Below are 21,543 nucleotides of genomic sequence, written 5' to 3'. Positions count from 1 at the left end.
TTTGAACAGAGCCTCAAGCAGAAACGGAAGATAGAAATGTTTACTGGTGTCTATGACAGATTTAAGAAATATTTTCTCTGGATTTAAGGGATAATGCTTAATTTTGTGGTTGAGGGTTATGTTGATGGTGTGCAAGCAAAGCTGAAAGAGAAGAAAACACCATACAAGTAATAATAAGTATACTTTGAGTACACTTTCAAGATGATGTTTCTTAAAAGTGCACTTTGTAATAATGTCAAATCAAAAGTCTTACCAGAAAGTGTATTTTAAATCATTGATTTAGTAAGGCATTTGAACTGCACATTTGGGTGAAGCCAATCTATTGGTAACATCAGACTTTGGTAAGAAATCATCTGCTATAGCATCACTATCAAGATGAGTGTGCAATTTTTTTTATTCATTTACTTCTATTACGCAAGACATGTGCCTTTGAATATAAAAGTCTTTTAAACACCAACCTTCATGTTCTTGAAGACATTATCTGAACCATGGAAGCCGCCCCTGCAGTATTTAATTTCATTTGGTTTGCTGTAGATCAAGGTGGGAGAAAAATACTGTGAAAATGCCAGCTTGAGTGCTGATTAAAAAAAATCTTCAAATGCTTCAATCGAATTCTAGTTACCATTTAAGAACAGAAAGGTTTGCCGAATGATCAAAAACTTCAAGAGGTTAAAGGCAGAGTAAGTGATTTTTCAAAAACTATGGTGTAACATTGGTTTTGCTTTGTTTCACAGAACTAATCGATGCCTGGGTTGCATACATATATGTGGGGCGGAGCTATCAGAATAGGGGCAAGACCCTTTTGGGGTAGGGGCGTGTTTGTTTTGGTGATTTCAAATATCAACATTGGCTACCAGAAATCACTTACTCTGCCTTTAAACTCATCTGGATTTATAAACACATTAATACTTGAAGGGATATTACATTCTTTCATTATACACTTAAAAAATGTTTTACGATTATTTATTGGATTTACAATTTATGCATTTGAACTGCATATAAAATATTTTCTATTTAATTTATCTATTTGTATTACACGGTTTTAACATAAACTAAATTTAATGTGATGCATATCCTACACATAAATGATTTTTTTAATTTTTATTCTAATATATTATCATCGGTTACACTTTATTTGGTAACACTTTATTTTAAGATGTCCTTGTTACACATGTTACATGTACTTACTATTGTAATAACAATAAATTATGCATAATTACATGCAAGTAACCCAAAGCCAAACCCTAATCCTAACCCTAACCATACAGTAAGTACATGTGGTTAATTAATATTACTCAGTACTTAAATGTATATTTACATTGTAACAAGGACACCTTAAAATAAAGTGTAACCCTTTATTTTAAGGTATACTTGTTACAGTGTAATTATACATTTAAGTACTGAGTAATATTAATTAACTACATGTAGCCTGCTTACTATATGGTTAGGGTTAATATTAGGGTTTGGTTTAGGGTTACGACCATGTAATTATGCATAATTTATTGTTATTATAATAGTAATTAAATGTAACGTGTGTAACAAGGACACCTTAAAATAAAGTGTTACCTTTTTTTTTTTCTCAAAATGCATTTATTCTAATTAGAATCAGAATACATCTAAATTTAGAATCAGAATACATCAAATTTTTTACCAAAGACAAACATGAACATGGTTAAAATTTGGCTAGCTATAAAACAAGAAATATTTAGTTAGTTAAAATGTATGAGATTGAAAGAAATTGATAATAAATATATAAACTTGGTTATTGTGTATTTAAAACACATTCAGTTTGTTTCATTTATATGTATGACTGACAAATATGAATTACATTAAGTTTATTAGTTTATCTTAAAACTGCATAATCCAAATGGATGGACATTTTATATGCAATTCAAATACATAAATCCTAAATTTAGACCAATTTTATCTTTTTGAGCACTCATTTTGACACGACAAGCATCAGATGTGGCGTCCCAAAGCTCAAACTCACAGTGCTGCTTGCCAGCCGGGCTGCATGTAGAGATGTGCTCTCTCTATACGGATGTTACTGGCAAAGTGAAGCCGTTTGGGCAGGTGCTCCTTCAGATAAGGCCTCATCGGCTGATCAGGTTCTCTGCACTTCAAACGCAGAAAGAAAAAAGGACAGAATAAAGATTTCAACATGATTAAGTGGAAGATATGGTCTGTAATTGAGGTATGGGGATGTTGTGACAGGGTCGTACCGAAAGATTCTTCACCAGACCTTCATAATCAACTGCCAGACGAATACAGGGAAAGAGAAGAGATGCATTGTTTGACTTACATTTAATGAACAAAACACTTTTTATAAATGGGTGTTTCTTCAACTATAGTCACTTTAGACCAGTTGTAAAATATTATTATAATTTTTATATATATATATATATGAACAAAATTATATGATATATAATTTTTTTACATTAAAAAATCAGATTTCTTCTCAACGAATTAGTAAATCGTGTGCATAATTTATAAATCGAGGGAACGAATTAGCAAATCGAGGGAACAAATTAGTAAATCGTGTGCACAATTTATAAATCGAGGGAACGAATTAGCAAATTGAGGGAACGAATTAGTAAATCGTGTGCACAATTTATAAATCGATGGAACGAATTAGCAAATTGAGGGAACAAATTAGTAAATCGTGTGCACAATTTATAAATCGAGGGAACAAATTAGCAAATTAAGGGAACGAATTAGTAAATCGTGTGCACAATTTATAAATCGAGGGAACGAATTAGCAAATTGAGGGAACAAATTAGTAAATCTTGTGCACAATTTATAAATCGAGGGAAAGAATTAGCAAATTCGTGCACACGATTTAGCATACTATTTTTTTCCTGCATGCCATGTGCGGGGCTCCGTAGATATTGACATGTTTCAAGAGATATTGAAAACCAGCAAATATATCGTTATATGATATATATTATATGATATATGATATAATTGATATATGAAAACCAGCAAAAATGAACCATAAGCCATTTTATAGCTAATGCAACCTTTATACCATAAACCTGCTAGTTTTAATAAATAAAAATCAACTGCTGTGACACAACAGTGTCTATAGTTGGAGAAACCCTCAAATACAAAGACATGTGTGGTGGGTCAAATCTGTTCGCTTACAGGAGAAGAATTCATCAGGCAAACGTTTGGGACGGATTCTCGCTGCAGGACCCTGGATGACAGTGATGTCATCGATGTTTTCCAGATAGTCCGAGACATACGCAGCTTTCTTGCATGATGCTTCTTCCATCCCTGCAAAGTGAACAAAGATTCAAAATGAACTATATTTCACAGATTGCTCATTCAGTTGTGCTTAAAGGAATAGTTCACCCAAACAATTCTCTCATGATTTACTCACCCAAACCAGAATGAATTCTTTCTTTCTAAGTAAAAGAAGTGAGTACTGTACGTCTTTGGGTAATGAATCAAAAACATTAAGTCCAAGTGATGTTCTCACTGTATTAATTCACAGTGGATTATAACACTCAACTTTTTTTCCTCTCACTGAAGTGTCAAAAAAGCATATAATTCACTGACAGCAAGGCTTACAGCCAAACCTCCAAGTCTTTCATTATATTCTTGAGCGAGTACTAATTAAACATCAGTGATGCAACAGAAGTTAAAAACATACAAGCTCAATATGTATTCACAATCACTCCAACCACAAAGGCAGAGCGGTACAGACAATTAAAAACCCAAGAGTCAAAATTAGCATGCTAGCAGGCCTCATGGCGTACTCCAAGCTCAGGAGACACATGTGCAATCCCACACGCCTTTAATTTGCCCCAATTAAAAATGAAGACACACGTCATGCAGATGTCACTGCTCAAGAACTTCTGTGCCCACCCAGATAGGTGGGAACCGGTGTTATTTTCGTATCATTGAGATACTATTATCGTTTTTAATTAGTTATTATTTTTATATTTTCTGTTTTTATTTTACCAATGTAGGCGATAGGGAACGATTCAGACAGTGTAAATATGCTTTCTATTGGTGCAAATGAGGTCTGGTTTCACATTGTGTCACGCGAACCGCGGCAGCGCGCACAGTCTGATCCAGACTTTGGCTCCGGTTCAGAGACGCGATCGCACGGAGCGGATCATATGCGCGAGTCGGCATATATTAAAAACGTTTAAAACTATACAGCCTCAGCATGATTATGACCACTATTTAGTTTTACTAAGAGTTTCATATTGAATCTAAGGGGTAAATCTATTAGACTGTGGCTGTCAAATATGGCTTTACCGAGCTCAACGGCTCTGGCCCGAGCAGATATAAACTAAACGCCATTGGCTAATTTAAAAAGGGGGCGGGGCTTCTCGATATGTCCCGCCCTCTCTTCCTGTTTCAGTTTAAATTACGTCACCACATAGAATAACGCTGCGTGTTTCAAGGCACTTTAGGGGACCTTTAAGTTTTAGTATTTGTGTTGTATGTAATTTTTATTAATTTTTAATTAAAATGTCTGTTGTTGTTTTTTCAGTTTGTTTTAGTTATTTTACTACAGCAATTTAAACTAAATGAAATAAAATAAGGCAACTGACTGCAATAAAATTAGTTTAAAGTGTTTATGTTATTTCAAGTCACGGAAGTACTTTTCTCTTTAAATTGATAATAGGTAAATGCTTTATGGAACACTGTCTAATCCAAATCTTCTAATATTACAGTGGCACAAACATCGCCAGATTTAATACTTCTGTTATTGGACTGCAGACTGCAATTGTTTTCATAAAAACTGGGAATACATAAGCCCAATAAATATTTACTAATGTCTGACTGACTGTGACATTTGGTAAAAGTTCATATCAGATTTAAAAATAATAATAATAATAATAATAATAATAATAATAATAAAATACTTGAAATTCCAAGAAAAATATGAAATGTCAGTAATCACTTTATTCATTGAATATTTTGTGATTTTCTAAATGTGCCCCATTTATATTTTTAGATTAAATGTAAAGTTGAATATATATTATATCCAACGTTATACAGTTCACTATCAGGTATGCAATGCAATACATTTCATAAAGCAAATCTCAACTGCCTGATGTTATATTTTGTTTCAAAATGTGACTATATTAGCAGTCATCTCTTTAAATTGGGTATACTGTATAATTTTATCCGCATACATACAGTATACTGACTGACATACTGTAGGGCAATATGAACTATACAGCAAATATCAACTGTTTGAATTGCTTGTATCGTTGCAAAATGTAAACTATGTTATATAAAGCATGAAGATATTATACACAAACATTCATTAATTTCTGTAAAGCTGCTTTAAAAACAATGGGTCTCATTCACTAAGCATGCGTACGCAAAAAAATTGTGCGTGAAATGTGTGTACGAACGTGTGTACAAATTTTAAGAGCAAATCACGATTCACCAAAAATGACGTAATAAAAATGTATTCTAAATTTACGAACTTCTAATAAAAAGTTAAGAGGACTTTTTACCTCACAATTGCGAGTTTACATCTTACAAGTCAGAATTGCGAAAACTCGCAATTATTTTTTTCAGATGTTTTGTTCTGTGTCGGAAACAAGCTTCTGTATGCGAAAGCGCGTCTGCAAACAGCGGCACGTTTGACGAGAGTGATGAAAGGCTGTAAGGAAAGCGTGTGCCGAAAGCCCTTATATGGAGATGTTTTGAGCATGTTTTATGCAAATGACTAACCTCCTGCATGCAACCACTCATTTAGAATACTCCAAATTCACTACCATCAGAACGATTAAGAGCAAATTCATGTACATACGAACGTGTTGTGAATTAGGAGCAGGTTTTTCGTGAGAATTCTCCTGTGCATACAAATACAAAATAATCCACACAATTATTAGTGAATGAGACCCACTGTGTATTGTGAAAAGTGCTATACAAATAAATTTGACTTAACCTGAAATACAACTATACTGTAGTGTAGCTGTTGCAATACACATTTAAATTCAGATTTGTGTTCAAATTAAAGTGTATAGGAAAGACACACAGTACTCACCATGGTCAGAGACCAGAACCAGGTTGACACATCTGTGCAACTGTCTTTCCTTGAGACCATCCATCAACATCCCAAGAAGCCTGTCGACATTCAGTAAAGCCTCAATGACCTGCAATGCAAAAATCCGTCATGATTTGAAACGCAAACATTTCATCAGTAGAATCCAAAGCAGGGGAATTCATACTGATTATGAACAACAACAAAAAAACTTCAACAAAAAAATAACAATGATTGTGTTCATTTAATGTTTCATATCCTAAATCAGATATTTGCCCCCAAACTAAACTGACATTGAAGTTTGTCAATTATTTCCACATGTGGTTTGTCTTCAGTTTACCTGGCTACTCATTGGTCCATGTCGATGACCTGCAGAATCAGGCTCTTCGAAGTATAAGGTGTAAAAGTCTGGCCTAAAACAGAGTGAATATACTGTAAATTAAAAAATAACATCTAAATTAACGAACTGTATTCAAGTCAAAAATAGTATTTAACGTCAATTAATCAACCTGAATACATTAATTTACACATTTTTATGAGCTAAATAAGGTAGAAATAGCTCTTTACCTTAACAATTGCAAGTTACCGTTTTTACAGTGTAGGCAGAATCAAACCAAAATAAATAAATAAATATACATTTTAAAAAAGCATTACCTTTCTCCTTCAGGTAAATACAACCATTCAAAGATTTTTGCCACTCTCTTTTCAAAGGGGATGTTCCTAAAGAAAGACAAATTATATAATCCATTTTAACTAGTTTGTTGGCTCAAAATTGGACTCAATTTTTTATGTCTGTTTCTAAAATCACTTATATCTTCTATTGAATTCAGTAAAAGCCCATATTCAGAGCCATTACCTATGTAAACTGCTTCAAACTTTGAGGCAAACTTTTGTGTTTAGTGTAATATGAAGTGTTGCTCTTAATAGCTAGTTTTAGATGTGAATTATAGTCAGTCCCCACAACCCTTAAATCAACACTAAAGTCCAGTTAATTAAAGTTTTAAAAAAACCAGGTATTGTAAATATCCACCTGTCATACTTCACCCAGTAATCTGGGAAATGTCCATTGACTTTCACATCGGATCCAGGCCAGAAGAAAGTAGCTGTTTTTAGTTTGTTTTTCATGGCTGTGAGCCAAACCTAAAGACAATCACAGGAACAACTGAATGAAAGTGCTGACAAAAGATGCAGCGCACAAAAGATAAAACACCACTAACAATTACAAAAGCAAACATCTGCAAAAAAGCGAGATGAGAGAGAGAGCCTCAGTACAAAGACAGTGATATATATATTTTATTATTATGTATTTTATTTCAAGTAATGAAGATATTATTATGTTTTGAGTTTTTGTTAACTATAATCACCCTGGGTTGAGGAACTGGCAATCCTGTTTCATTCAATCACAGTTCATTTGTAAGGACAAAATTAGAAACTAAAATGGTCGCTAGTACATATGGTCATGAAGAAGCTCTAAAAATTCAAGCATGCACGCCTAAAGTCAGAAACCACAAAGCCTGTCTCTGTAATTACTGTAAAAGCCAATAGGATGGATACTAACCTAGTCTTCAATGTAACACAGCTACCACTGAATGTGAATGCCTCACACATTTAAATCACCATTAGTTTGAGTCTCAAATGCCAACTGCTGCCTCTTTTCAAAAGCAAATCCCAGTATCTCCTACTAGAAGGTTTTACGCTGCATCATTTCAGCACCATGGACGGGGCAAAGCAAAAGCGCATGGCGCAGAAGGAACCTGTGTTCCCAGTGAGGAGTTTGAGGAACTTCAGAAACCCTGTCCGTCACCAACTAGGATATAGGCAAGTTAATCAGGAAAACAAAAACTTTGCTATATATCTTGGATTTTCACGATTTCAGCTGCCCACCACAGAAACACCTTGTGCTCTGGCATTTTTTTACCATTTGCTGCCCATTTGATTGCAAATGTGAATAGGTTGCCGAGTGTTAAACATCTGTGTTTAACATCTGTGTTTTCCCCAAAACAGCTGTCTTGCTGAACACTGAAGAGAATGACACGGGTGGTACCAGACTTTCTTCTTGTACTGTCCTGATACAAAAAACAGTTGGGAAGAAAGTTCCACTCATAATGACAACAAAACCAAATGCAAGTCTATGCAATTCCATCAGGTTCCACAGGATCATCAACATCAGTCCTCTTCAAGCAGTGCTTTCCTGAGGCTCAAGGATGGGTCATTAAACAGGAATTTGAAGGGATCTGTCCAATTGTAAGTCGCTTTGGATAAAAGCATCTGCTAAATGAATAAATGTAAATGTAGTCTGTTATTAGAGAATTATGACAGTAACAATCTAAGCCCAATTGCATTGGCTTTCCAAAGATTCCTGGAAGCATTTATGAATTCCCAGTTTGAAAGGTTGGCTGGTCATGGAAACCTTGCTAGTTCAAGCTAGTTAAGAAGCCTGCTGGAGAAACCAGCATCTCATGTTGGAGACCAACATCTGTTTACATAAACAATGTGCTAAAGACTCCAACTTTGCAATAGATGTTAAGGTCACCAACATATGTTGCATTTTGGATGTTAATCCCAATGCATGCATGCCAATGCAGGTTGCACAAGGTCCTTCTTAAATTAGGATGTGAAGTTCACACTAGGGGCTTAGTAATTACTTGTTAGTTTTAATCCTAGTATGCTCTTAATTTAGTTGCGCCATTTGTGTAAAACATCTCTTCACCACCCTTCCTTACCGCCAAACAGATATCTTGGTGAACGCTGAAAAGAAAGATGATAAGGTTGGTACTGGACTTTCCTCTTGTCCCTCCCTCATATAGAAAGCAAATTGGAAGAATTATACCACAAAAAAAAACTTATGGTAGAAGAAGTTCCACTCCATCACACTTTATCATGACAATAAAAGACCAAATGTAAGATAATGCAATGGCTCCATCAGGTTCAAGAGGGTTTTGACCCTTGTCCAAAAGAGTGTGATCAAAAAGAACATCATGCCTCTTTAAACAAAGCTTTAGGCTCAATGATGGGTCATAAAACAGGAATTTGAAGTAATGCGTTATTGAAGAATTATTTAAGCCCAAATGCATTGGCTTTCCATAGATTCCTGGAAGCATTCATGAATTCCCAGGTTGATCTAGGTTGGCTGGTCTGACTGGTAGAAATGATGGTCAATCAGCATGGTCTTTCTGATGAAGCTGGTTGATCAAGGAAACCTTGCTGGTTCAAGCTAATAAGCCTGCTGGAGAAACCAGCATCTCATATTGGGGTGGGGACAACATCTGCGTACATGCGCAGAAGATTCCAAGATGGTAAGGTCACCACCATATGTTGCGTTTTGCACAAGTCATTTGAAAGGTCCTTCTTAAATTAGGATGTAAAGTTCACACTAAGGGTTTAGTAATCACTTGTAAATTTTAATCCACGTATGCTCTTAATTTGGTTGCATCATTTGAGTTAAACATCTGCATTAACCCCAAACAGCTATCTTGGCAAACTCTAAAGAGAAACATGATAAGGGTGCTGCCAGAAAATGGGTGTGACTTTCCTTTCGTTCCACCCTGATACAGCAAGAAATCTGGACGAATTCTACCACATGAACTTGAAGAACGTTCCACTCCATCACTCTGAATTCTGGCAGTTCAGATGAGTATATGATGAAACTTCACCAACAGCAGGAGCTGCTCCATCAGGTACCAGATATTTCTGACCCTTGGCCAGAAGATTGTGATCCAAAAGAACATCAGGACTCTTCAAACAGTGCCTATGTGAGACTCATCAACTAGGAATCTGAAAGGGTGTGTTATTGAACTATGATGGTCACAGTCCAACTGTGACGTTTCTGAAAAACATATTTTGCATTGGATTTGCTAAGATTTCTGGACGCATTCATGGATTTCCAGGTTTGTTTAGGTTGGCTAATGCTGGTCTGACTGCTAAACATTATGGTCAACCAGCATTTGTCTTTCTGATGAAGCTTATTCATTAAGAAAACCTTGATTGTTCTAGCTAAAAAGCCTACTGGAGAAACCAGAATCCCATGCTGGGGACCAACTCCTGTTTAAATAATGCGCTAAAGACTCAAAATTTGTTCTGGGTTGATGATCTCTTAAAATACATCAATAGCTAAGGTGAAATTGCAAACAAGAAAGCAGGGTGAGAGGAGCACATGGCGAACAGACATAAACTGAGGCCTAGTGGGTTTTGTTTTAGGAGCGTAGGATCCCACACCAGGATTATAAACAGAAATTACACGCTCCTGACATTATACTCCAGAAACATAACCCACAAGAAGCAAAAACAGGAAGAGTTACACAGGATCCCAATACTAACAGTAGAATAAAAAGAGTGTTTGGAAGCCCGACAAGCAGTGCTTTTATCTTGTTGTGAATTAATTATTTTAATGTCATGTACAGTAGGTAACTGTTAATGGTAATGACTCTATTTCCATTAGAATATGATAATGAACCATGGTTAATTATCTTAACATTTACCCACTAAATCCTAACAATTAGTTATCAGTTAAGTTACTTATCCAGACCTTTCTAAACAAATAAATAAATTCAAACTGAGGGGATGTAAATTGAGTTTAAAGATTTCACAAGAAAATTCTCTAATCTTTATTAAACAGATCATCACAAATCTAGATTATTGCAGATGTTTTAAATACTCACTGGTTCACCCTGGTACCATGCAGGGTTGAATTTCTCATCAATTTTCAAACTGAAAGAGGCATTGCGAGTGACATCATACATCTTATTGTCCACAATTCCATGTGATTCTGGATACAGACCCTGCAAAAGAAAAACATTAAAAAAAAAAAAAAAAGCATTATTTCACTCATTAGAAAACAGGAGCAAAGCAAATTAACATTGGAACTAACAGTAATTTACTTAGTCAGCCTTTTTTTATAGGAACTGCAAAAAAAGTGGTGTCACAACTAACAACTACTGAGGTTCAAATAATAAACTGGAAGGTTACTCTAAAACCAGTCCAAAATGAACACTTAATAAAACTAATAGTCTTATCTTCACTGATGTAAACAGTAAGTGATTCAAATCAAACACATAAAAACTGTCTACTAAAGAAAGCAAAAATGATAATGGCCATTACATTTTGACATGTACATGTAGTTCTCTAAGAGCAATTGTGGCTTAATTTCTACCTGTCACTTACTGTCACTATGGTGTAATGATTTGGGAAGGTCTTGGTGGGATAAGCAGGTCGCATATACGGTGTGGAGGTCCCACATTTCCCTGAAGAAACAAGATGAGATTAACCACAGAATCTTAAGTTTTGAGGAGCAACAATAATGTACATTATGTGGAAAATAATGTGTTTTTTGAACCTTAAACCGCATAAACACATTGCATTACACCAAATACACAACATAATGTTCTTTTTAGCAACGTCATATGACCCCTTTAATTTATACCAGTAGTTCACAACCAGGGGGCCCACCTCACAAACCTTCCAAGGGGGATTCAGGATGACTTTTTTTAAATAAGACAAAACAACCAAAAAACAGAAAAAATCTGGATATATGAAGTAGCCTAATTTTAAAAATATGACTTCTAGACCTGGAAAAGTCATGCAAATGAATAAGATCTTAAATGCAATTGGGATTTTAATAGTTATGTATAATTTAATAGTTTTAATAGTTACATTTTCTAGTTATGTCAAACTCAACAACATTTTATCAGGTAAAATTTGTGAGTAAACAAAAAAGTACTTATCCAGTAAATCATGAACGACTAGAAAATTCATAGAAATTTGTTAGGTAAAAGAGTAAGATTCCTGAAGGACATTCGGCTCTTAAAATTTCTGGAATTCTAAAACATAATTATTTTAATCTTAATGAATAAATCTTAAATGAATGAAACTTATGAATTATTATGACTTGTTTTAATATATGGATGCAACTAGTTTTGGTCATAAAAAAAAAAAAAACTGTATTATTACAGCAGATGTACCAGAAGAAACCTATTAGTCTACATGGGGGAAATATTGGAATATTGTTGTGGACAATGGGGGGCCTTGGAGTGAAAAAGAGTTGAGAACCACTGGTTTAGACCAGTGAGTATTATAATTCATCCTACTTCTCTTTATGAAGAGATGCATCAGTTGGTTTTAATACACCAATTCTCTTATAAGATGAATTTGACTCATTCATTTATCAGACTGACAAATGTTAAGACATTTTAAACACAAGTCAATTAAAAATGTTAATTAGATGCCCCTAACAGATATGGCAGACATAATTCTATAGTCAGGGTCAGACTCTGACATACTGAGTTTGTTGATGACAGGAAGCAGGCTGCTGTAGGCCTCCATGTATCCTGCCTTGAATCCATCCAGAGACACCAGAAGCAGCGGCGGTTCAGAAAACCTACAGGAAAAAGATGATGTTTTTAGAAATGCCTGTCATGCCATGGAATAAAGTAGCTTCCTTTTTCAGTTGAACTACCCATGGGTAAAAATAGCAATAGGAAACTTGAGCAGGGTTTCACCCAGAGAACAGTAGATGTTGATGTATGTCTACAGGCAAAGCCCAAAACAACCTGTCACACCCAAAACGCCAAATTCAACAACCAGAATAACAGGGAAGAACATGCATTACTTCAGAGACTTGAATAACTGCAAAAACTCCAAATAAGCAAACTTTTGATGTTATAAAATATATTTGTATTTTGCATTTTGATCATACAGCTTTTAACTGTTTAACGGACTTTAAGTGCCAAAATATTACAAAAGGCGCAATATCCCTCTAATATAATTTGTCTTAATGTAGATATCGGACTCTATAATGACAACACAGTAAAGTTACATTAGCATTCACACATCTTCTAAAAGACCCATCAAACATCCTTAACCATTTCCTTCAAAATTGAAAAAAAAAAAAAAGATCGTGTCATTATAAAGACATTACCTCACAATTCAATTTCAAACTATAATAAAATAAGTTAAAAAATAAAAATGTGTATTGAAGGTGCAATTTTCCTGAATATTACTTTGATATTTTCCAAATTATTTTCAGTATAGGTGAATGGCTCCCCATAATGGTTTAGCTTTCTTTTTTTCTGATGAGATGCAATGGTAGCAAAAATGGTTTTAAAGTTAAAGCACATGGCTCATTAAGTTGTCTATTTGTGTTTACGCCAGCGAATACCATTACAGCTAAAGCTGATTGTACTTCAGAGTACGTTTATTATAGCTAATGGAAAAAACAACGCTGACCACACAGTCCATTTACCCAGAGTCAGACATAAACACACACGCCTAAACATCTCTCTGTGCATCTAAATACTGTATTTGTATACTGTATACTGTATAATGCATTTCTATACAGTGCCATTTAAAAGTCTAAGTCCACATGTGATTTAGAAGCTCTTTTTAACCCGGAAAGACCCAGAAAGTTTTAGGATGCTGACAATTTACAACATAGAAGTTATGATATAAAATGAACACTATTTCTAGGTCACTTATTCCAAGAGCTGGTAACAATATACTGTCAACACACACACACACACGCAATGTGCCTATAAAGCCTCATGTAGCAGATCTATACAGGTGGAGCTGGGGAAGGTGGAGGGTTTCTGAAGCAAGCTGCAACTGCTATGGCAAGCACTAGTCATATATTTGAATGTTGAGCAGCGAGCTCATTGGCTACCGATACAGGAGAGAACCAATCAGCTGTGCCATGTGATGATGTCATTAGGTCAGATTGAGTTAGACCTATCGGACTGCGCCATCTAGAGTTTCATGCCAGAACTCTTTATATGGAGATGCTAATTTCTAAGCTTTGAGTTAATGATATGAACCTGATTGAGATCTTGATACAGAGCCATCTCATTTATAAACATAAGTGTTACCCAGCAGGACACTGAGGAGTCCTGATGTCTTCACAGTCCTCTTCCAGCCAAGGTTTTTCACCTGTGAAGAAAAGACGGAAGAGAAAAGGAAGTATTAATAGTAACTTGAAACTCTGGCCAGGTGTATTTGTTCTTTCAGTGATGAATTTTCTAAAGTTTCCATTGAGTTAGCAGTGAGAAAGAGAAATGAAAGGGTGATGAGGAACAGTTCAGTTTTCAAACGCAGGAGAGGGTGAAAATGTTGGCCTTGATAAGACAATAACACCACACATGCATTCAAACGTAATCAATCTGGAATAAAGGCAAAGTACTGGGGAAAAAATACAGGGACTACATTACAGTCTTCTAATGATACAAACAACTGACACAGTCCAGGATGCTTTTTTGTAAGTGAAGTGATAATAATTAGCTGTCAGCCGCTAATGCAATGGCAGGAACAAACATGGCTATGATTGTGTACATAAGAGTTACTGAAGTAAGACAGCTAGTGGAATTATGAGTTAACACAGGCAACATGTGGAATCTTAACTCCCTGTTGTGTTTAACTCACATCATATGTGAACAATCTGTGTTTTCAGAGGATTCGAAGAGCACATGCAGTGCTTTCAACTACAGCCAAATCTTTTTTTTTCTTTTGCTCTCACACAAATATCCTGCTTAGAAAATGTGGAAATCAGAGCTAGTTGTCACACATAAAGTTGTCACAAGAGCTGTATTTCATTAACCGAAGGTTTTAAGTCAAGAGTCCAATTTTACAAATGCTTTTTTTTTTTTAGAGTAGCATTTTTAAGTTGGTTTATTTCATGTAATGCTATATAATTGGTTCACGTAAAACACTTAAAATGCAAATTAAATGCAATTTATAGTGTGTTTTGTTGTTTTTGACCCACTTGAGTAGAACTTAAAAGCATAGTTCACCCAAAAATGAAAATTCAGTCTTCATTTACTCATCCTCAAGTTGTTCCAAACCTGTATGATTTTTTTTAATTATTATTCTGATGAATACAAAAGAAGATGTTTTGAAGAATGCTGGTAACCAAACAGCTTTTCGTAGCCATTAACGTCTATAGATGACAGAATTTTCATTTTTGGATGAACTATCCCTTTATCATCTTTATATGTAATTTCATAATGAATTTTATTGTCTTTGAAATATGGTTATTTAATGGCAGGTTCCCAGTTTGACAGCTTACTATATATACTGTATATGATGACAATATAAATGCATTACATAAACTGTATCTTTTTAGCAGCACAATAAAACGGAATAAAACAATGAAAATTGCAATAGTGCAAGACTTTAAAGTGCCCCTATTATGGATTTTTGAAAATTACCTTTCATGCAGTGTGTAACATAGCTCTGAGTGAATGAAAACATCATACAAAGTTTTAAATCTGAAAGTGCACCGTGTATAAAGTTATTGTCTCTCAAAAGAAAGAGTCGACTCTGAATAATTGAAACCAGTTGTTTTTAAAACGAATCCCAAGCCGTTTCATGTTGACGTTTCATGTTGACGTCATTAGCATATTGCCCGCCCACTTGTTGTTCTTTTCGTGTTGGTCTGAATGAAAATGCTAATTAATTCTTTGCCACTAGGTGCCGCTTTTGGAGCGGTAAAAATAGCGGTTTCCCCGGTAACGCTGTACACAAAGCAGCACTGGAAAATGAGACCAATCTGACCAATCACCGCAGATTAGCGTCACGCAAAGGAGGGGTTTGGAAAAATGAAGAGTTGAGCTAATCGTTGGGAGTTGTTGTTGAGCAAATAAAGTAAAAATAAATGCATATTATAAGACAATGAAAGTGTTTTTTTTTTTTTATCTTCAATGCATGCCAACCTGTTGTTGGGGACTCCCAAAACCAAAATATGTACCTTTCATTACCCATAATAGGGGCACTTTAAAATCCAATACAGAAACTGAATTTCAAAAATAAACCTATTTTTTGGAATAAACATGTGATGACAAGTATAACACAATAGTGATACTATATAACTATTTGGACATTATTCTGTCCAAACACACCCGAAAAGTGACCTGAAATAATCAGAAGAACATTTGTGAAAATAAAAAACGAAAACAACCAGCTATGAAAACACCATGTAGAGACACTTCACTGCGCTCTATCCTGCAGAGGGGAGATGAAGTCCATGCCCAAATAACTTCAAAGACAAATCCTTCAGATCCATCACAACTTCACAGACGCTTATGAGCCTTTCAGTGAAACAGATACATGTCTGTTCAAAGCTAAAACGAAAACCTAACCGGCTTGAGGATTTTATACAACCCTTATGAGATTGTATCAACCCAAAATGTCTTTATTTACATTTATACAACATAAATGACAACTAGCATGTTGTGTAGCTACTCGATGAGAATGGAATGCAGAGCAAAGCATGTCTTGTACCTTTACATATGCTCTTGTAGTTCGAGCAGCAGTCACCCAATTTCACACAGTCTTCAGAACAGGAGCAGAGGCTGTTCAGCAAACGCTCCTCACCGCAGCGGAATTTAGAACACGTCCAGCGCTGACCTGGAACACAGCGAGTGACGTGATAAACAGCAGGATAGAGATGACGTGGGAAGATTTGAGAGGATCAAGATTGTTGATATAAACTGCTGAAATTTTGGTATCATGAAAGCACTTCAGAGCTGTATAGAAAAGTGCTTTCAAAATCAATGTAGCACATACAGCATATTTTACATGCACTTTTAACATTTAAAACTAATATGACAACTGAAATTCAAATGACAAAAAAAATGTGTAGAAAGTCAATGGAAGGGTTTCTGATTCTTAAAGGGACAGTTTACCCATTTACTCAGACTGTGTCAGCTCTTTATTGTTAGTCACAGAAACATTGAATGATCAATAATATCTCATGCACAACCATTAAATTATATGATAATTCTTTAGGTTATTATGAAAATGTTCATCCATTCATGAATTAGTGTCTTTTTAGTATAACTGAGATACTATTATAACTTTAATTTTTATTTTATTTTAATATTTTCTGTTTTTATTTTAATTTTAGTTAAAGTTTTAGTAATTGTGTGTGTGTGTTGTTGTTTTTTTTAATGTGCACACTCTAAAAAATGCTGGGTTAAATATAACCCAGCGCTGGGTTAAAAAGGGACAAACCCAGCTATTGGGTTGTTTTGACCCAACGGTTGGGTTGTTTTGACCCAGCTGCTGGATTCGTCCCTTTTTAACCCAGCGCCTGGGTTATATTTAACCCAGCATTTTTTAGAGTGTATGTATATCGTTTTTTATTCATATTTTTTCAGTTGTAGTTTTAGTTATTTTAGCTAAATGAGAAATTTTGTATTGGCAACGAGTTAAATTTTTTATTCTATTTTAATTCAGTTAAAGTTTATTTTAGTTCTTAGTTAACTATAATAACCTTGATGTAGATTCTGCAGTTTAGTTGTAATAATTTATTATATTATATTATATTATATTATATTATTTAGTTCTAACTATTATTAAAGATATATTATTACTATTAAAGTTCTATCATAAAATATTTTTGGTTGTTATGCTTTTGTAACAAAACATTACATATAACATATCTTAAAAATGTCCTGCTTTCTGAAACTCCAAAAATTATGAAAATTTCAACTGTTTCTGTCCATACAATGCAAGTCAACATGACTGATCTGAGGAAGATTTAAAAATATATTCCACAGACAAAAGACAGTCATATAAGTTTGGAAAATATGAGAATAATAAAATGATAACTGAATTTTCAAAGAAACCACCATTTATCCACAAACACTGAGGTCTAGCATCTGCTGGCAAGATAAAGCTTATGTACATGTGTGTTTTCAGTCAGTAGAAGCGCTCATCTTGACACATATCGACATTCTAGGACAAAGATGTTAGATAAAGCAACAAAACACATTCTGAATGTAGGTCTGTGGGTTTTGTGTGTATGATACAAAAAGCTAAGTTCTAAAGTATTATACATGTGAAAAAATGAGACAGGTGGAGACAGTGAGACAGGAAAAGAGTCTGTCTCAGCAGACCCAAAGCCACTGAACCTTTACATGCAGTTCACCAAAGCAATATCCATCCATCCCACACATGCAGCGCACAGGGCAGGCACCACAGGGAGGAACATTCGGCTACTGTGTTGGAAAATGGAGCTTGATTCAAAACATCAGGGGAAAAAACTGCAGGGAGGGACTTTAAACCCAAACTCGGAGAAACCCACAGAGCTCTAACACTTCACTGAGGGGATTTCAACAGGTGGGTGTTGATGGTTTAAACAGACATTCTTGTGTCCAATGTTTGCAGGCCTTTTTTGGACTGTTACACCCCTGAATAAATGGTCAGTGTCTGTACACATACTATGAATATAACTTCATTTTCCTTTTCTGTTTCTATCTCAGACACATTCACAAACACAGCTGGTTTCCAGGCTACCGAAACACAAAACAGCATGACATTACCATGGAGAGTTCACACCTAATATTAAAGGGATAGTTCACCCAAAAATCTAAATTCTGTCATTAATTACTCACCCTCATGTTGTTCCAAACCTGTAAGACCTTTGTTGATCTTTGGGGAAAAAATGAAGTGATTTTTGATGATCCGAGAGCTTTCTGGCCCTGCATAGACAACAACGCAACTAACACGTTCAAGGCCCAGAAAGTTAGTAAGGACATTATTAAAATAGTACCACACACATGCGTCGTGATATTCTCGTGAACGTGGTGAAAACTGACACAGAAGAGAAGAAACTGTTAAATGAACTTGTTATTTTTGTTTTCTTTGCACACAAAAAGTATTCTCGTAGCTTCATTAAATTACAGTTGAACCACTGATGTCACATGGGCTACTTTAATGATGTCCTTACTAACTTACTGGGCCTTGAACGTGTCAGTTGCATTGCTGTCTATGCAGGGTCAGAAAGCTCTCATTCAGATTTCATCAGAAATATCTTAATTTGTGTTCCGAAGATGAACGAAGGTCTTACGGGTTTGGAAAGACATGAGCTGTGAGTTTCATTCTTTTGTGGAACATAAAAAGGGAAGTTTAGCAGAATGACTAAGTGTAGATAGGGTTGCCAAGCTCCAAAAATGACAAAAAAACCTTCACAAAAGTCATGACTTTTTCTTATTTTTAATGCTTTATCAGCATTCAGTAGCACATTGACGTCTAAAGTGATGTACTGTATGCAGTTATGAAACCAGAGACTTCACATTGAATTTGAACAGAATTGGTCACACAGGATGCATGAAATGTCACTTACTTGGTTCCACACACACTTCTTCATAGTCCAGACAGCAGGTGCCTTCATTTACACACGCAGTGTCACAGTGGCACACCGCGTTAGAGTCGCGACTTTTGGACAAGCAGCGGTTTCTACAGCTATTAGTAACTAGAAAACACAAAATAAAGAGCATGTAAACAGAATGATATGTGGATATAATGACACAGGCTTCATTCCCAAGCTCATGACACCAAAAATCATGACACAGTGGATTAAAGGGTGATAATAGATACTGTTTATGTAATATATGCACCATTATATGAAAAAGATTATAAAAGGGGAGCTTTAAACCATGACCAGAAAAAAAGTCAAAAACTAAGATACCTTTATCACTGCAATGGAGTTTGAGTATAAATATGACTGTGAGAATTAAAGCCAGCAAGCCAAGCAGAAGGACCTATAGAGAGAGAGAGAGAGAGAGAGAATAAACAAGAGGGCAAAAACTGTAGTTACAAGATTCAGTAAAGCATATATCATTTGCATTAATATAATTTGCTTGGACTTTAGGAAATACTGTAATAATAAACGTTTCTTTGACATAAATGTTGCTAAATACATCCTGCTTAGAAAAATTCTAAGCAGAAATTAGCCTTGTAGGTCTAAGCATTCAAATAATGCATCTCATAATCTTGAACTGCAGTTATATCTGATCAAATGCACATTATTATTCTTTAGTTTGGGTTAAACAAATCAATTTTGCTTGGTTGGAACAGCAGCTACGCTAATTATGTCTCTATTTGTTTCTCTGTTTTTGCCACGGGATTGACATCTAGTCAAGTTTAGGCTAGTTTTGGGTAGTGATTGGGCAGGTTTTCTTGTGAAAACCTGGCAACCCTGCACTACAGTTCAAAAGTTTGAAATCTCTTATGCTCACCAAGACTGTTGATTTGACCAAAAATACAGTAAGCTGAATTTTCATTATTACTCTAGTCTTCAGTGTCACATTATCCTTCAGAAACCATTCTAATATGCTGCGTTGCTGCTCAAGAAATATGTATTATTATTAATGTTAGAAACAGTTGTGCTGCTTATTATTTTGGTGGAAACCATGACATTTGAAGAATAGAAACTTCATCAAAACAGCACAGCATTTATTTGAAATAGAAATCTTCTGTAACATTTTAAGTCTTTACTGTCACTTTTGGTCGATTTAATGTGTCCTGGCCGAATAAAGGTTTTATAAATAAATAACTCAACTTTTGAATGGTGGTGTATCTTTAAAAACACGGACTATTGCACCAGCGGGAATGGTACATACACTTTTCATTCCCTCTAAGCTTTAAAGTGAATTGTTCAGTTTAAAGAAAGGGTTGCTGAAATATGAGATCAGATGCTAGGGAAGACATTAGACAATAGGCAGCTTTGTTGAATTTAGAATGTCATACTAAATCAAAATCGGGTGTTTTCTTTTCAGCATTGTGAAAACAGTTTTCCTCTTAGATGATTCTTCTAAATAATGATTAATACAGAAATGCAATAACGAGCCACCAGCCTGCTGGTGACTGCAGCTATTTGCTTAAAGTGACAGTTCACCCAAAAATAAAAGATCTGTCATCATTACTCACACTCAAGCTGTTGATCACAAATGTAGATATTTTGAACAATGTGGGTAACCAAACAGTATCTGGTCCCTATTGACTTTTTGTGCTCAGCAGAAGAAAGAAACTCACACAGGTTCACAAGAACTTGAGGGTGAGTAAATGATGACAGAATTGTCATTGTTGGGTGAACTATTCCTTTAAATGGGTGAAGGAGGCATTTGAGCACTAACATGGTTTAGAAAACAATTAACCTAAAGGTATCAAGATTAAATATTACACACCAGCCACAAATTTGCATTTGTTTATGAAATATCAAAACAATGGATTAGTGTTCTCGACTAGCTCAATTTCAAAGAGACACTGTAACACTACATTACACAATGAGATACTGTATGCTGGCTTCTGGACTAATGACCAGCATTTCCTCTGAAGCTCCAGTGCAGCCAGTTGTTACTTGTTTTCACAGCTTTTGCGCTGTAGTGTTTTATTAAAAAACACGGCTCCAGCATTGTTTGATAAATTAATTTCCATAACTTTTCCAATTGTTCATGATTACAATGCAAACTGCACTCTAAAAAATGCTGGGTTGAATATAACCCAGCGCTGGGTAAAATGGGGACAAACCCAGCAATTGGGCTGTTTTGACCCAGCGTTGGGTTAAATGTTTAACCCAACCTTCTGCCCCTTTAAACATTTAACCCAACCACTGGGTCAAAACAACGCAATTGCTGGGTTTGTCCCTATTTTACCCAGCACTGGGTTGTATTTAACCCAGCATTTTTTTTTAGAGTGTGCCATGACCTTTAAAGACTTGTTTCCCTGACTTTTAATGGCCTGCACATCACATTTGT

General features: G+C 35.2%; 1 protein-coding gene across 1 annotated transcript in view; it reads right to left on the bottom strand.

The window, feature by feature from the left end:
* The window catches only part of LOC107745282 (ectonucleotide pyrophosphatase/phosphodiesterase family member 1-like), a 40,342-nt gene that overhangs the window by 17,508 nt on the left and 1,291 nt on the right, over positions 1–21,543 (bottom strand). Inside the window, exons 2-16 of the mRNA XM_016559130.1 lie at positions 19,476–19,548; positions 19,131–19,259; positions 16,283–16,408; positions 13,876–13,936; positions 12,295–12,392; positions 11,180–11,259; positions 10,678–10,797; positions 7,050–7,159; positions 6,674–6,739; positions 6,360–6,432; positions 6,023–6,131; positions 3,145–3,276; positions 2,223–2,254; positions 1,991–2,118; positions 459–528 (exon numbers count right to left, since the gene is read on the bottom strand). Of these exons, the coding sequence (XP_016414616.1) occupies positions 459–528; positions 1,991–2,118; positions 2,223–2,254; positions 3,145–3,276; positions 6,023–6,131; positions 6,360–6,432; positions 6,674–6,739; positions 7,050–7,159; positions 10,678–10,797; positions 11,180–11,259; positions 12,295–12,392; positions 13,876–13,936; positions 16,283–16,408; positions 19,131–19,259; positions 19,476–19,548 (1,407 nt within the window). The remainder of the gene's footprint in view (positions 1–458; positions 529–1,990; positions 2,119–2,222; positions 2,255–3,144; positions 3,277–6,022; positions 6,132–6,359; positions 6,433–6,673; positions 6,740–7,049; positions 7,160–10,677; positions 10,798–11,179; positions 11,260–12,294; positions 12,393–13,875; positions 13,937–16,282; positions 16,409–19,130; positions 19,260–19,475; positions 19,549–21,543) is intronic.

Source organism: Sinocyclocheilus rhinocerous, unplaced genomic scaffold (genome assembly GCF_001515625.1).
Source record: "Sinocyclocheilus rhinocerous isolate Xijiao unplaced genomic scaffold, SAMN03320098_v1.1 scaffold2967, whole genome shotgun sequence".
In the NCBI taxonomy this organism is placed as follows: Eukaryota; Metazoa; Chordata; class Actinopteri; order Cypriniformes; family Cyprinidae; genus Sinocyclocheilus; species Sinocyclocheilus rhinocerous.
The sequence above is the reverse complement of the archived record's forward strand: the minus strand, read 5'-3'. Positions and strand labels throughout refer to the sequence as shown.